This window comes from Centruroides vittatus, unplaced genomic scaffold, assembly GCF_030686945.1.
Source record: "Centruroides vittatus isolate TY-2023 unplaced genomic scaffold, ASM3068694v2 contig_120, whole genome shotgun sequence".
Classification (NCBI taxonomy): Eukaryota; Metazoa; Arthropoda; class Arachnida; order Scorpiones; family Buthidae; genus Centruroides; species Centruroides vittatus.
Genome location: NW_027120768.1, coordinates 540,244 through 555,620, shown reverse-complemented (window position 1 = coordinate 555,620; position 15,377 = coordinate 540,244). Strand labels below are relative to the sequence as shown.

The 15,377-nt window shown below is 34.3% G+C and overlaps 2 protein-coding genes across 2 annotated transcripts; both read left to right on the top strand.

Moving 5' to 3' along the window:
- Window positions 1-458: 458 nt before the first annotated feature.
- On the top strand, window positions 459-3,131 carry LOC136983789 (uncharacterized). The gene is made up of 2 exons (XM_067280634.1): window positions 459-568; window positions 2,016-3,131. The coding sequence occupies exon 2, from the start codon at window positions 2,111-2,113 to the stop codon at window positions 3,023-3,025; it is 915 nt and encodes a 304-aa protein (XP_067136735.1). The 5' UTR covers window positions 459-568; window positions 2,016-2,110; the 3' UTR covers window positions 3,026-3,131.
- Window positions 3,132-3,921: 790 nt separating this feature from the next.
- fry (Protein furry) lies at window positions 3,922-14,955 on the top strand. Its single transcript, XM_067281475.1, has one exon. It carries the CDS (start codon window positions 4,009-4,011, stop codon window positions 12,928-12,930), a length of 8,922 nt encoding a protein of 2,973 aa, XP_067137576.1. The 5' UTR covers window positions 3,922-4,008; the 3' UTR covers window positions 12,931-14,955.
- The last annotated feature ends 422 nt before the right edge of the window (window positions 14,956-15,377 follow it).

The following is a 15,377-nucleotide window of genomic DNA, read 5'->3' as shown; positions in this document are numbered from 1 at the left end:
GAAAGTAATGTCTTGCAAAATTTCTTACTACCTGAGTTTACTCGGAAAATCCCTCATAAGAGGGTGCACCTCCTAACTTCTCTTCTGGTATGGGATCAGGAACGATGCCTTCTGGTGGTAAACCAACTTCTAATCAGAGATGGCCAAGTGGATAATCATCATTGAACACTAGTAGTTGGTCGCGGGTTGGCCACACGGAGTTTTACGAGTTTTCTTCACGTGTCTCACACCTAAACCGGAACCAGTTTTCAATAGAAAGTCCTGCCGAGAGCCACCCCTTTGGCAAATAGTTGCGTGCATATCCCGTCGTAAAGCGGGGGATTATATTAAATTTTATTTTAAACATTTTCACATTTTTAAATCTATTAAAATAAGATAATTTTAAATATATATTTATTAATATACTTACAGATTACAGTTATTTCCGTAAACATTTACGAAAATTTACCATAAAAGTATTTATTTACTACCTATCGATGACGATGATTAACATTCGAATTAATTAATTTAAATCGTTAGAAAAATTTTGAATATCAACAAAAGGAATTCCAAAGAATACGATACGAAGGTACAATTTAATGTCTTTATAAGAAATTTATATAATTATATAAACTTTAAAGTAAATGTTATAATGACATAAAGGGTGGTCCAAAAGTCAGTTAACCAAGTCTATTGCCAGAAAATTCTGTGCAAGTTGTTGAAGCGTCGTAATTTATGTATTGAAGAAGAAAGGTTTCGAATAATATTCTGTAAAGCTTGTAAGCGATAAAGTATTCGAAGAACGAGAGAAATTTAGACCATATGATCGTTAACTGACTTTTGGGCCACCCTGTATAGGCCTACATGCTATACGAATTTCTAAAATGGTTTCTGATAAATGGCAAAACTTCACAATAAAATTCTACAAAAATCCCTTAACTTTTTTAAAAAGAAAAAAAAAATTTAATCATAATTCATAAAATAACTGTTTCAGTAAATCACTCAATCAACTACATACAACCTCGAACAGAAGCAAAAATGTTTATTAAACTAACGTGTAAATGTGTGTAAATAAAATAAAATAAAAAAATAATGGCGTTCGTCAGTTTGCCATTTAAAATTCGAACACTTTACAAAAGCTAACGGAAAATAGAACAAAAGATATCGGAACGCCAAACATGGTTTAAATATAAGAAAAAAAAATAAAAGATTTACAATTTGTCACACTGAGTGACACGCAAAAAAAAAAAAAAAACTAGTGACAAAAAAGTCTGTCCAGTTCAGTAATGTCGACCTCAAACCAAGATTTCCAAACACGACCTAACGTGTCCAAGTCTTTATAGTTGACAGTCTTTCCCTTATGCATAGTCATAGCCTTCAACTGACCCTTGAACCCATATTATTTATCTCCCGCCACCTCTCCCAGAACTCATTATTCTCATTACTCACAGTGGACTCTACTATGCAACAATCATAATTACTCTTAGCATTTTAACTTTGAACCGTACCCATAACATTCTGCCATTTACACACTCGTAGTCTCTCCAATACCATTTCAAACACCTAAACCAGCATTTGCTCCTTTCTTCTCGTGCACTCCAGACTAAACTTTAATAAAATTAAAAATAAGCTTTAATAATATCTATTTTTTTTATTACACAAAATTGAGATATCAACCCATTTCTAAATGCCCGAAAACAAATTTTCTTATGACCAAATCGGACACGAAACCACTAAACATTAGCTGGTGGCGGATTCGCGCATCACTAACGAACTGGCCATGTGAAATTTTCCGGGTTTTCATTATGTCTGACACTTAAATAGAGGCCTTAGAAAGACCTTCTTTCCAAGAGAAACCCGTCTTGGCTGATGGCCCGCGTGTTGCGTTGCTGTATTCCATCAAAGCAACCGACGTTATTCCGTCATTCCTACAATCCTGCAAAATTAAATTCAAAACATTAATAGATATATTATTTTTATAATATTTGAATTTTTATACAATTCCTTAATTTATTAATGTAATTAAATCTTTACAGCACGACCAAAGAGTTAAAGCGAAGAATATTCTCTGAGATTAAAAAACCAAACATTTCGATATTACTATAATCGGCGCAAGTCTTTCTTCAGGACCATGTTTTCCTACTGTCCAAGAAACGCTCGCACAATTCAAAATACGATCCCCTCATCTAATGCCAATAATTCGAGAGAACCTCAAAACGTAACATCTGAATCAATAAACGACAAGTCTTGCAGCAATTTTTATGACGCTTATTCGGTAAATTATGGATTACACTCGGGCGTCTATCCTCAGTATCCAAATTTCCGTCCCGTGATTACACCCGAAGGCACTATCAGAATTCATCTCGACCACTATATTCAAGTGGATATTACTGTTGACAAAGCAGTTCGCGTGGTAAATGTTCCCGGTAGATGTGTGGCTGCCATCGCTCACTCTGGTGACAACAGTTGCATCCTTCATCCATTTGGTAACGTCTTACAAGAAGGAATAATCATCAACGTGGATTTATGGAATCGTATAGCGAAGTTTTCGAACCGTGGAATTACTTTTACATCTTTAGAGCACAGTCTCGTGTATTTAGTAGATGATTCCGGAACAAAATCTACGGTAGAATACTTTCGTCATTTGGATTACGATTTATCTTCTGATGTCTTTTATACAAATTCCAAGTGTGGTACAGAAGCGATAAATAGTTGCATCCTCGAAATTAGAAATTCCATTCATCAATACCAGACAAATGGTGATCAGATGTGGATCATTGCCGATATTTGTATTCAACAAAATATATCTGGAGATGTTTTCGTAATGCGTGATTTTGGTAGACGATTCATATATACTTCACCTTCGTTGGGTACATTATCCATGTCAACACCTTTCGTTTACGTAAATGTTGGATATGATCCAGAGGAACATATCTTCGTGCAGAAGGGTAAGAAGAATTTGAAGTCTTGCATAAGACATTTCAAAGTAAGAAATGGAACGCAAAGAGCTGGATTTGATCGCAAGGGAAAATTAATTCTTAACTGATTTGGATTATTATTCACGATGGTATCTAAATAAAAACTTATTATTTGCGAATATACAAAATTGACGATTTGTCGTGACATACTTCAGTTTTAATTGTTTCTTTTTAATAAAAGTGCTGAAATATACTAAAAATATTTCGATTTTTGATGTACAGTACATTACAATACAAATTACAGTAAAGTAAAAGAATTTAAATAATTACATGGAAAATCTAAAGAATCTTACATTAACTTACAAAGAGTACTACACTTATGTAGATTACCCAGCGATTTTGATGAATTTTGGCACAGAGGTAGTGTTTGATACGATAATGCAATCCCCAAAACCGTTTCATTCTACGGACCGTAATAAATGAGTTATCGAGGTTTAAAAGTTAAGGTATCCGTCCTTGTAATCTGCTGCTATTGGCTAGTTTGTAGAGGTACCGCTCTTTCATGTCAACATTTTTAGCGTTTAAAAATTTATTTAAACACCGTTGATATTAAACTACTCTCTCCAACAAATAAATCTGCCGAGCGATAAGAAAGGGAACTCGGTAATTCGTGTCAAACCATTCATTAAAATCTCTAATGATCGATCGAACCCGAATTCCCATAACTGCACATTGAAGTCGTTGCCGAATTCATTAACGTTACATCGCTTCGATTTTTACTACGTAAATTTGACGTCATTATTAAGAATTTCTTATTGTCAAATTAAAGAAATGACGTCAAATTGACGTAACGACATGCATTATCTCAACTAAATAAGTATTGTTATAATTAAATTTGAATTATTTTATTTAATATTAATGCAAAATATTTTTAAATAAATAATTAAATTAAACATTTTAATTGTATACTTTTTTAAAAATATAAAAATTTTTGTTATTGTTGGAATATCCGATTACAATAGAGGGCGTTCAGAGGATCGAGGAAAGGAAGTGAATTACGATGTAACCGAAGTTTTAATTTTAGTTATTTTAGTTAAATTAAAGAATAAAAATGAGTGCCAGTAATACAGAAAACAAACCTCAACAGAATAATTATACAGTTAGTGCACAGACACAGCTTCCATGGGGTGCAAGGAAAGAAAGGCAGCCATTCCCTTCAGGAATAAACATAGATACAGAAGTTAAACCTGGAGAATTTGTTTTAAGGACTCTTTTTGCCGAATTTACAGTCCAGGCCGAAAAGAAGATCGATCTAGTTCTTGCTGAGCAACTAGAGAGGCCATTGTCCAAATCCCTACAGAGAGGAGAGGATCCCCTCTTCGACCAACTTCTCAGTGCATTCGGTTCCGCTTCCGAACACTGTCTACCCTCTCTGTTGAGAACTCTCTTTGCCTGGTATGACAGACAGGGTATCGACTCGAGCAACCAGGAGCAGAAGCTTCGTTCCGACTCCAAGTCTAAAGGAGAGATGACGGAGAGAACGGAAAGAGATTATCTACACGAACGGAGGGACTTGGCCGTCGAGTTTATATTCTGTTTGGTTTTGATCGAAGTTTTGAAACAGTTGCCCGTTCATCCGGGTCATGATGATTTAGTAAATCACATTGAAAACTTAGCATTTAAGCACTTTAAATTTAGAGAAGGGGCACAGACCGGTCCTAATGTACAAAATGTCAACATTATTGCAGATTTATACGCTGAAGTGATCGGAGTCCTCGCTCAGTCCAGATTTCAGTCGGTCAGGAAACGTTTCATGGCCGAGTTAAAAGAACTGAGAAATAAAGAACCCAGCCCAATTATCACTCATAGTACCATTAGTTTATTAATGGGTATGAAATTTTTTAGAGTTAAAATGGTTCCTATTGAAGAATTTGAAGCATCTTTCCAGTTCATGCAAGAATGTGCAACATATTTCTTAGAAGTTAAAGATAAGGATATTAAACATGCATTAGCTGGACTTTTTGTAGAAATATTAGTTCCTGTTGCAGCTACGGTCAAGAATGAAGTGAATGTCCCTTGTTTAAAGACTTTTGTTGAAATGTTGTATTCACAGACTTTGGATCTGTGCACAAAGAAAAAACATAGTTTGGCTTTGTTCCCACTTGTTACATGCTTATTGTGTGTCAGTCAAAAATCATTTTTTCTTCAGAACTGGCATTACTTCTTAGCTATGTGTCTGTCTCATTTAAAAAATAGAGATCCAAAGATGTGCAGAGTGGCATTGGAATCTTTATATCGCCTGTTGTGGGTTTACATGATTCGTATCAAATGCGAGAGCAACACAGCCACTCAGAGTAGATTGCAGAGTATTGTTAACTCTCTGTTTCCCAAAGGATCCAAAGCTGTTGTTCCAAGGGACACACCATTAAATATATTTGTAAAAATTATCCAATTTATTGCTCAAGAAAGACTTGATTTTGCAATGAAAGAAATTGTTTTTGATCTGTTATCAGTAGGACGTCCCATCAAAATTATTCTAACACCAGAAAGAATGAGTATTGGTTTAAGAGCTTTTCTTGTTGTTGCTGATAGTCTTCAACAAAAAGAAGGTGATCCTCCTATGCCTCGAACTGTGGGTGTGCTGCCATCTGGAAATACTCTCCGTGTCAAAAAAACATTTTTAAATAAAATGTTAACTGAAGAAACAGCGAGAACAATTGGTATGTCCCAATATTATGTATATGTTAGGAAAGCATTCGATGATATATTAAAAGCACTTGATGTTCAGTTTGGACGTCCACTAATGATGACGACTGTGCAAAACATAAACAAAGAACCCGACGATATGATTACTGGTGAGCGCAAACCAAAAATAGATTTATTCCGTACGTGTGTTGCTGCAATTCCTCGTCTCATTCCTGATGGAATGAGTCGTCAAGATTTGGTCGATTTGTTGTCTCGTCTAACTGTTCACATGGATGAGGAATTGAGAGGTTTAGCATTCCAATCACTTCAGAACACAACACTAGATTTCCCTGAATGGAGAGAAGATGTAATACATGGATTTTTACAATTTATGTTGCGTGAAGTAAATGATACGTTTCCACAGTTGTTAGACAATGCATTAAGGATGCTGCTACAATTTCTTACAAATTGGAAAAATGCACTTCAGAATCCATCTCATAATTCACTGAAGAAAGAATCTCGTGAACAAGGAAAACTTGAATATTCAATAAATGTGTTGAGGTTAGTTGAAGCCATTGCACTTGTAATTTTGTGTAGTTGTCGTCTTCCACCTAGACGTTTATCAATTCACATTTTAAAAGAGGCCAAATTAGTTCTGAAATGTATTGCATCAGCCAAAGATATTGAAGAACCAGTTATTGATGTCATAGATCGTGCCTGTCCAAATATTGTTAATAAATGCTTACCATATCTTCCACCAGGAGAAAAGGCTGCAATAGCATCCGCATCTAATATTGATCTCCAATGGCTTGCAGAGAGAAGTAGTGCTGCTTGGACATCAGGATTTCATGAAACATGTGAAGGCACAACTAAAGTTGTAGGCAGTTGTTCAGAAATTTCTGATGGATCAGCTGTAGATGCATGGTGTGTTTGTTTAATGGGATTTCTGGATAGTGAATGTGTATTGAAACACTGTCCTACAGCAGTTGCACAATCATGGCCTATAGTATATTCCCGGATTACAACTCTTTTTAACTATCTTGACTTAAATCCAGTGAATGATAATCGAGCTTCACTCTTAAGACCAACAGCAGTAAAGAAAGCACCCAACGAAAGAGATCTCCATCTTAGTTTATGGCGCAACTATTTAATGTTTGCTTGTCGAGTTGCACCTCCAAATTCGGTCATTTCAATTCGTTACATATCTCCCGAATTAAGTTTAAGTTCTTCTCCAGATAGTATTAGTTCTGATCGATCAGATAGTCGATCTCCAAATAGTGGAGGTGTTCATGCCTGTAATCTATTTAAACAGATTGTACCACTTTTAAGAAGTGAACAAGCAGATCTTAGAGACTCAGTTGTGATTGGTCTATCTCATGTTAATCCACAAGCCATTAAAGATCTAATGGAAGAGCTGGTCGTTTATATTAGAGAGGCAATAGATAGGAAACAAGAAAACATGAGAAGACGAAGAAGAAGAGATGTTTTGAGAGTTCAATTAGCTAGAGTTTTAGAGCTTATAGCTAAGCAAGGTACTTTTGGTATTAGTTCAAGTGTTTTAGATCGTGATGCTAGTTCCCTTAACACTACATTTGTAGAATACATTGATGGAGCCCGATTATATTTAGAAACTGAAAATGACAAAGATGTTCCTAGTATTGTACAGGAAATTAAGCAACATTTCTGTGAATTTATACATTCTCTGATAAAAAGTTTTCCATTAGACTCTCGTTATAATCTTCTGGGAAGAGATTTACGAAGAAATCTCTTTTATCTCTTTGCATGTTGGAGTGGAAAATTTGGATCTCATTTTGATGTTGTTGATAGAAAATCTATAAAAGAAGAGCCATGTTCTGATTTTGAATTTTCTGCTCTTCAAGCTATGTCGGCTACATTATGTTGTGGTCCTTCCTTTGATCCGCTTGGATTGATTGAAGAAAGTTCTATGTATTCATGGCTAAATAGTCTTTTAAGTTGTCCCGAAGAAAAAATTTATAGATTAGGACAGGAAACCGTTGTTCTTTTATTAGAATTTAATCCAGATGTAGGCTCTCTCTTAGATTGGTTAGTCGACTGTTGTTATACAGGAGAAATCCAGATGGCCGATGGCTGTTTTAATGCATTGGCAACAATTTTCAGTATCAGAGAATATCCATGTGATCATTATATGGCAATTATAAATGTAACTTTATTAAATACAGGTTGTCCAAGAGCAAATATACAAGAAACTGCACTTCAGTTACTTCAAGTTCTCGATCATAGATTCTTTGGAAATGTTGCTTCTCTTCAGATTGATTCTGAAGGTGATCAGGGTAGTATGGTTGTATTGAGGAAAAAAATGTCTGGAATGCCTGAAAATGTTTTAATTTCAGGTTATCCATGCTCACAAATACAGTTATCTCAACAAATGTCGCAACTTCATCCAGAACTCACGATGCCTATATTTTCAGAAATTACAAACCGCTTACAGACTGCAAGACCTTCTGTCAGACAGAATCTTTTGCAGTATCTTTTACCTTGGCTTCATAATATGGAACTCGTTGATCCTAATATAACTCAGATTAATCCACTCACCCATCTTGGACGAATTCAGGAATTCTGCGGAGAAGATACGTGTCCTCCCGCACAGTTAGAAAGACGGGAAGGATGGGGTTCGGCTGAAGCTACTGAAATGGTTTTGAATAATCTTTTTTATATAACTGTTAAATTTGGAGAAGAAAATCCAAAAGAAATAGAGCAGCTGTGGGCATCTCTTTGCAGCTGCTGGCCAAATAATTTGAAAGTTATCATTAGGTATTTATTCATAATCACTGGTCTTGCACCAAATGAATTACTTACCTATGCCAAAAGAGTAGTATTATACATGGCACGATCGTGTCCAGAACGTCTGCTTGACGAAATGATGGCAGATATGCAAACTGTCGAAACTCTTAATTGTCTCATTGAACGAACTGAGACGCCACCCTTCTTCAGAGTTACTAGTGTTAGAAAAGGTAGTAGCCATTCAGATGATGGTGGTTCAAACAGTACTCATACTGATGCTCCACGAGGAGAACTAACTTTAGAAAGAGGAACTTTGCACACAAAACGTCATAGCACAGAAAGTGGATGTGAAAAAGACAGCCAGATTAAGGATGATAGTAGTGGTCAAGGATCACTTCAAAGCACTCCAAGTATTGCAAGTCTAAATAAAGGACAAAATCCATCTTTAACAAACAGTGAAGAAGGGCAGCATACAGTATCAGCATCAGTTGAAGAAGATAATTTCATTCTTCTATGTCAGGTTCCTGAAGAAGACCAAAATAAACCTGAAACTCCACAACCTCATCCTTTACCAATGCCAGAATTTGGTGGTTATTATGCACCACTTACAGAATTTCTTCCAGACAGTTCTCAACCAGTAACAGGATTTCATAGATGTAATTTAGCAGTTATGTTACTTGCTGATGTTGTTTTAGATGGGATTAATATTGATTGGTCTCCTCATGTTCCTTTAATGTTGCACATTATTTTTCTAGGATTGGATCACACAAGATCTTTAGTACATGAACATTGTAAGAAACTACTGTTAAATTTGTTGATAATCATAACGCATCATAGTGATAATTTAACTGTTGCAAAAATTATTTTAAATAATAAAATGCAACAGATGGGATATGGTCTTCCACCTCTATATCTAACAGTTCAAAAGAACTTCACAGATATTCAAAAATTGCCAAAAAGTTCTAGTGTTAACAGTTATGTAAGTACTGTTACTGTGACTGAAATGAATGCACCTGTAGCACACGAAGACAATGGCTCAGGTGATACAACAAAGGAAAATAAAACCGAATCAAAGTCAGAATTAACAAGCAATCATAATGCTACAGTAGCAGAAAACATTAATTCTCTCATTGACTTTATTGCATCAAAAATGGGACATCCTCTTTGGAGTTACGAAGATATTACAGCAAAAGTTTGGGTGGTACGAAGTGCTGAGCAGCTGTCATCCTTCTTGCAACATGTTCTCTTTGTATTCAAAGAATCGATTCCACTGGCTCACATACAAGATCGTTGGGCTCAAGTAGCTTTACAGTTAGCTCTTTCTTGTTCTTCTCGGCATTATGCAGGTCGTTCTTTGCAAATATTTCGTGCTTTGAAGGTACCTCTTACTGCCAGAATGCTTTCAGACATTTTATCACGATTGGTAGAAACTGTAACTGAGCAGGGTGAAGATATGCAAGGTTATGTAACAGAATTAATGCTTACTCTTGAAGCTTCAATAGATTCTCTTGATGCAGCATTTAGAATAAGTGATTTTATGCGAGAATTTTTCAAATCTACACCAAATCTGAACAAAGAAAGTAATAGAAAAAGTGCACCACCAATTACAATCACACAACCAGCTGCAAGTTTGGGTGTATTTACAGGTGGTTCTGGCCATGTACGTAGTACATCCTACTCTATTTCTTATCCTGGGAGAAAGATACCCGATTCTCCGACTAGCGAGGGACGTGACGTAAGACATCGTAGTAATACTGACATAGATTCTCGCATGAAAGGACACAATTTAGGACGCTCGCGCAGTGCTCAGTCTTTAAAAATGGCAGATGAGCAATATTCTCAAGAAGATAAAATGGCATTGTTAGCTCAGTTCTTTTGGATTGCTGTATCCCTTCTTGAATCTGATTATGAACATGAATTCTTACTGGCTATTAGACTTCTTGAGAAAGTTTTAACTAAATTACCCATAGAGCGTACTGATTGCCAAGAAAAATTAGAAAAAATTCAGTTTCAAATGAAATGGTCTAATTTTCCTGGAGTTCATGCTCTCCTTCTCAAAGGATGTACATCACCAACTACTTTCGAATCAACTATTGATCTTTTATCACGATTAATACCTTTACTTGACATTCCTGTCATAGATCCTTCAGAATCATTAAGTTTTCCATTTAATGTGATGGCATTACTTCCATATTTCCTGCATAATTATGATGATCCAAATGTGTCTTGTGTGAAAAGTGCAGAAAGTATTGCTCAGGTTTGCATGGAAAAATCCAAGAAGCTAGAAAATCTAGCCACTGTGATGACATTATACAGTCGAAGATCTTTCAGCAAAGAAAGTTTTCAATGGACAAAATGCGTAGTTAAGTATTTATACGATGCATATTCACATGTATTTTTAAATTTAATTTCATTTTTAGTTGAAATATTGGAAAAAGGACCAACCTATCTGTTACAACACATTTTAGGAATCCTACATTGTATGCTTCATTATCTAGATGTTGCTTCATCTGCCCAAGCTATTAATACAGATCTTTTGAGAGTCATTTCGAGATATATTGAGACATCTCAGTGGAAAGATGCTTTAAAGATATTGAAACTGATTGTTACACGTTCCTCCACATTGGCTGCACCACCTGCATCGATGAGCATTGGCAGTTCTTCGGCAGATAGTGTGAGCATTGCATCAAGTACATCTTTTGCGGATTCAGAATTTGGAACAAAAAGAGAATTACCGGGTCGTACTATGGAATTCACCATTGATTTGACATTAACTCCAGTAGTTGGACAAAGATTTCAACAAAAAATGTCAAATAAAGATTCAAATGTTACAACAGAGAAAGAAGAAAGTACAACAGCATCTCCGAGGAGAAGTTTATCACATAATCACTCATTTACTGAGAATGGCTCGGCTTCAAGTTGGAGACGTCCTTGGCTATCGCAAACCAGAACAAGAGAACATTTGATTGGTTTGTTAACAAGCTGTGGTCAACGTGTGGGCTTGCCTAAGAGTCCATCTGTAATATTTAGCCAAAGTAGTGATATTATAGAACACCAATCATCTATGTGCAGTAGTACTGAAGAAATTTCAGCTACAAATAATGACATGTCTGCTGACAGTAAATTAGAAGATACTATTCATCCTGAACAGCAATTTGGAATATTTAAAGATTTTGATTTTCTTGAATATGAATTAGAAAGTCAAGAAGGTGAAAGTCTAGATAACTTTAATTGGGGTGTACGCAGACGTTCTCTAACTAATTTTGAAGGATCTGAAGAAACTACAAGACAGAAAATAGGACTTGCAGTTGGAGGTTCAAATTTAAGTCCTCGTAAAGAAGAATCATCTGATGACGAAATGGGAAGTGTCTCCCCTCTTGATGACAATCCAGAATTACCGAGTGGAAATGTTAGTCTTGTATTTCCTCCAAGCTCACTACCACTATTAAACCGTGGAAGAAGATCATCAAGTCCAGCATCTGCTTCTACTCATAGTCTTGCTAGTGATGGAGATCTTACTCTAAGTAATACATCTCCAAGCTTTTCGCCATTAGCAGCTGTTGTTCATCTAGCTCCAGTTTCATTGGATGATGTCGAAGATATTTGGCGATCGCACATTCACAGTTTGATGAATGATTCTACTGGAATTCTTGCTACAAACACATACCAGATTCTAACACGACTTTTTAAAGACACATTCCGCAAAACTGCAAGACTCACAAGAGAATGTTGCCAGTTTTTTACAATGACTGATTCTCTAAGAAAGATTGCTTCTCATTTCTTAACTATGTTGGATGTTCTGCTGACCCAGGCTGAATGTCCATTTATTTATATAGATCCAGAAGTTATAGTATCTTTCCAATTATTAGAAAAGCATAAATTCTGTGTTCTAGAAATTCAAGAGCATTGGGAAACTTTTCTTGAAAAACAGGAACATACCATTGAATGTATGGACAGTATTAAATCTTTAATGAAATTAGAAGCTTTGGGCGAACCTGTTGCAGAGGAAACTGTTGAAGAGCAAAGAGTAGATCTTTGTCGTTGCTTATACAAGCTTCACTTTCAACTTTTGTTGTTATTAGAAAGCTATACCAAACTATTATCATTTTTAAATGCCATTTCTTCTCATTCCCAAGTATTTGATTTATCGCACGAAGTAACAGCTATAAAATTAGAACTGATAAAAGCAGTCGAAGAAACCGAAAGCGATCGTCTTTCTCCGTCATCCCAACTAGAAGTCTCCCGCCACGATGTGGAGAATGTACTTCTAGAATTAATTCAAGGAAGCAAATGGGGAAAGGTCATTAAGCATTTACATAGTTACAGATCTATGATACCTGGATCTATCCTTGGAAACAGCGAAGAAGATGATATAGAAGTCATTCTTGGAATTTATTGCAGACATATCTGTGAAAATAGAACAGGTTATTTTATTGTCACACAAGCAGAATATAATTTATGTAACGTCTGTCAGCAACTGATGGACATAAGTCTGCAAGTCTCTTCTATTCTCCACACATTAGAATTTTCCTCCACACCCGAGAGAAGTCAGTCCGAAACTGGTTTTCATAGAAGCGAATGCTAGAATATACCGTAGATAAGTATAATTTTTAAATACTCTCTGATATAAATTTTAGTAGTAAATAAATTTTACATCAGGGTCTATTACATTCTAATTTATTTTCAAGTGTTTTTTCTCTTGCATAAAATGACGGCAGGACAACATAGGATTAAATTTACTATTTTTAGATTGAATTAAATATTTTTAGAAACTTTATACGTTCAATATGATGTAGAGATGATAATAAGAAATATCAAATTGTTATATTAAATATCATGTACTATGAATTAACAAAATCTATAAGCTGTAGGCATAGATACCAGGACACGATCATTCTTATTTATTGAATGAATAAGGACACTTGATCTAGAGATAGCAAATTAATCGATTAAATTCTTGATTGCAGCTTATGGATTTTGAGCAATTTACCGTAATCCCACAGATGGGTACGTTGTTTTTTCTCTATTTTGTAATTAAAACCAAGAATAAATATTCAGTTGTTTTGTATAAATAGCAAAAGAATTATTCTTCGTCAATATCCAGTAGATGTTAAGACTAGTATGATGTTAATACACACAACAATCAGTGTAAGTGTAAATAGATGAGTGTAACTTTAAGTTGATGTCATATGTAAATTTTCTATATTTCTTAATTGCATTTAGAAATTTTATAACTCCACACCTTTTTGTGCAGAAGAATGTTTGTATGAAAATGAAGTTTTATACCTTGAAAATGGTTTATGAATGATATATTTTATAAGAGTTTCTATCAATCACTGTTTTGAATTCCTTTTGGGGTTGCGTTAAAACCACAATTTGACAGCACGCATAATAATAGAAAGACAGACAATCATGGTATTCGGCCTGTTGGGTTTTATTGTTCTGGTACCTCATTTTTATTATTTTATTTTATAAGAATTAGCCAGAAACCTTAGATAATTTTTATTGATATGTATTTATAGCCAAATTATCCAATTAAGTATCATCATTATTTCTAAAATACAGGATGATCTTGAAGTCCATGTGCATTTTCATACTTCAATAATTAATGATATATATATATGTTAAAACTATGCAGTAAATAATGTTCGAGAGCCTCATTTTAGAGTCTTTTATGTAATAATTTTATGAATTTAGAATTTATTTTATTTACAGATTTCATTAATGATAGTCACCATTCATTATGGCATACTTTCTACTAACTGTTATTGATTTTAATTCTGCAAGTTAAAGCATACAGTTTATTTTCTGTATTGTAAAGAGAATCTGTAAATAAAATAAATTAGTTCAGCAATGATAAAATTATTATATAAAAGACTAAAAGTGAGGCTCTCAGATATTATTTACTGTTTAGTTCTTTAGTTATTGAAGTATAAAACTATACATGGACTTTGGAATCATGCTGTGTGATACAAATTTTTATTTATTTATGTTGTGTGTTAGAATAGTGTTAGCTTGCTTTTTTCATTTTATTTTTTGTGGGCATTTATGAAATGGGAAAAAAATTACCTCAGATTTGTACAAAATAAAGAATTATGTTCATATATATTTTTTCTATATTTTATTTGTTATACAGTATTAAATTCGATTTATCTGATATCTTTCCGACAGGTTTGTTGTTTAGATGGCATTTAAGCCAGTCCCTTTCTTTCTCAAAATAATTGTTTTGTATCTATGATTCTTGGTACGTGTTTGCATTCTCGAGCGAAAAGTATTGCAGAGTTTTGGATAATAATGATTTATGTGCATTCCCAAGAGGAGTTACTAATCATAATAATTAAAATTTAACATTAAATATATATTTTAAAAAAATGAATATTTATCTGTTAATATATTCAGTTTAAAAGTCACTTGGTGATTCGAGAGCAATAAGTAAATTATTATTATTATTATTATTAAAAACATTTTTAAAAATCTTCATATGAAATGATGTTAAAAGATTTTAATATCTTTGTAATCTGATTGTTGAAAGATCCATTCCAATATTAGGGCCTAAGTGACTTTTTTTTGTGTATTTGAATGCTATATAAATAAAAAAATAAAGAATTTACTTGTTTGTTGTTTTCTTTCAAATTGATTTAATGTCATTTAAAATTCTAGCTAATAAAAGTTCACCTACAGACATTACCTAGCCCAATATTCAATTAACCAAAGACCTAAACCTGAATTATTTAATGGATTAGCATGGTTAAAGCTTTAAATCTTTGACTAGTTGCCCACAACATTAAACAACAGAAATCTTAATAAAAATTACACTGTCTAAACTCGGTGGCTGACCTACATTTTAAGTACCCTGAAGATTGAACTGTTATAGAGGGACTTTTGTAATCAGCAATAATAGAGCAACATCCAAAAAAAAAGTTGCTTTGGGGCCTATGAAGCCTAAATTAGTTTCATAGATCTGCCACTGTAAATTAATTAGGTTATAGTTAAGAATTTAGAAAATGAATAAGCTTCTATACATGTAACCTT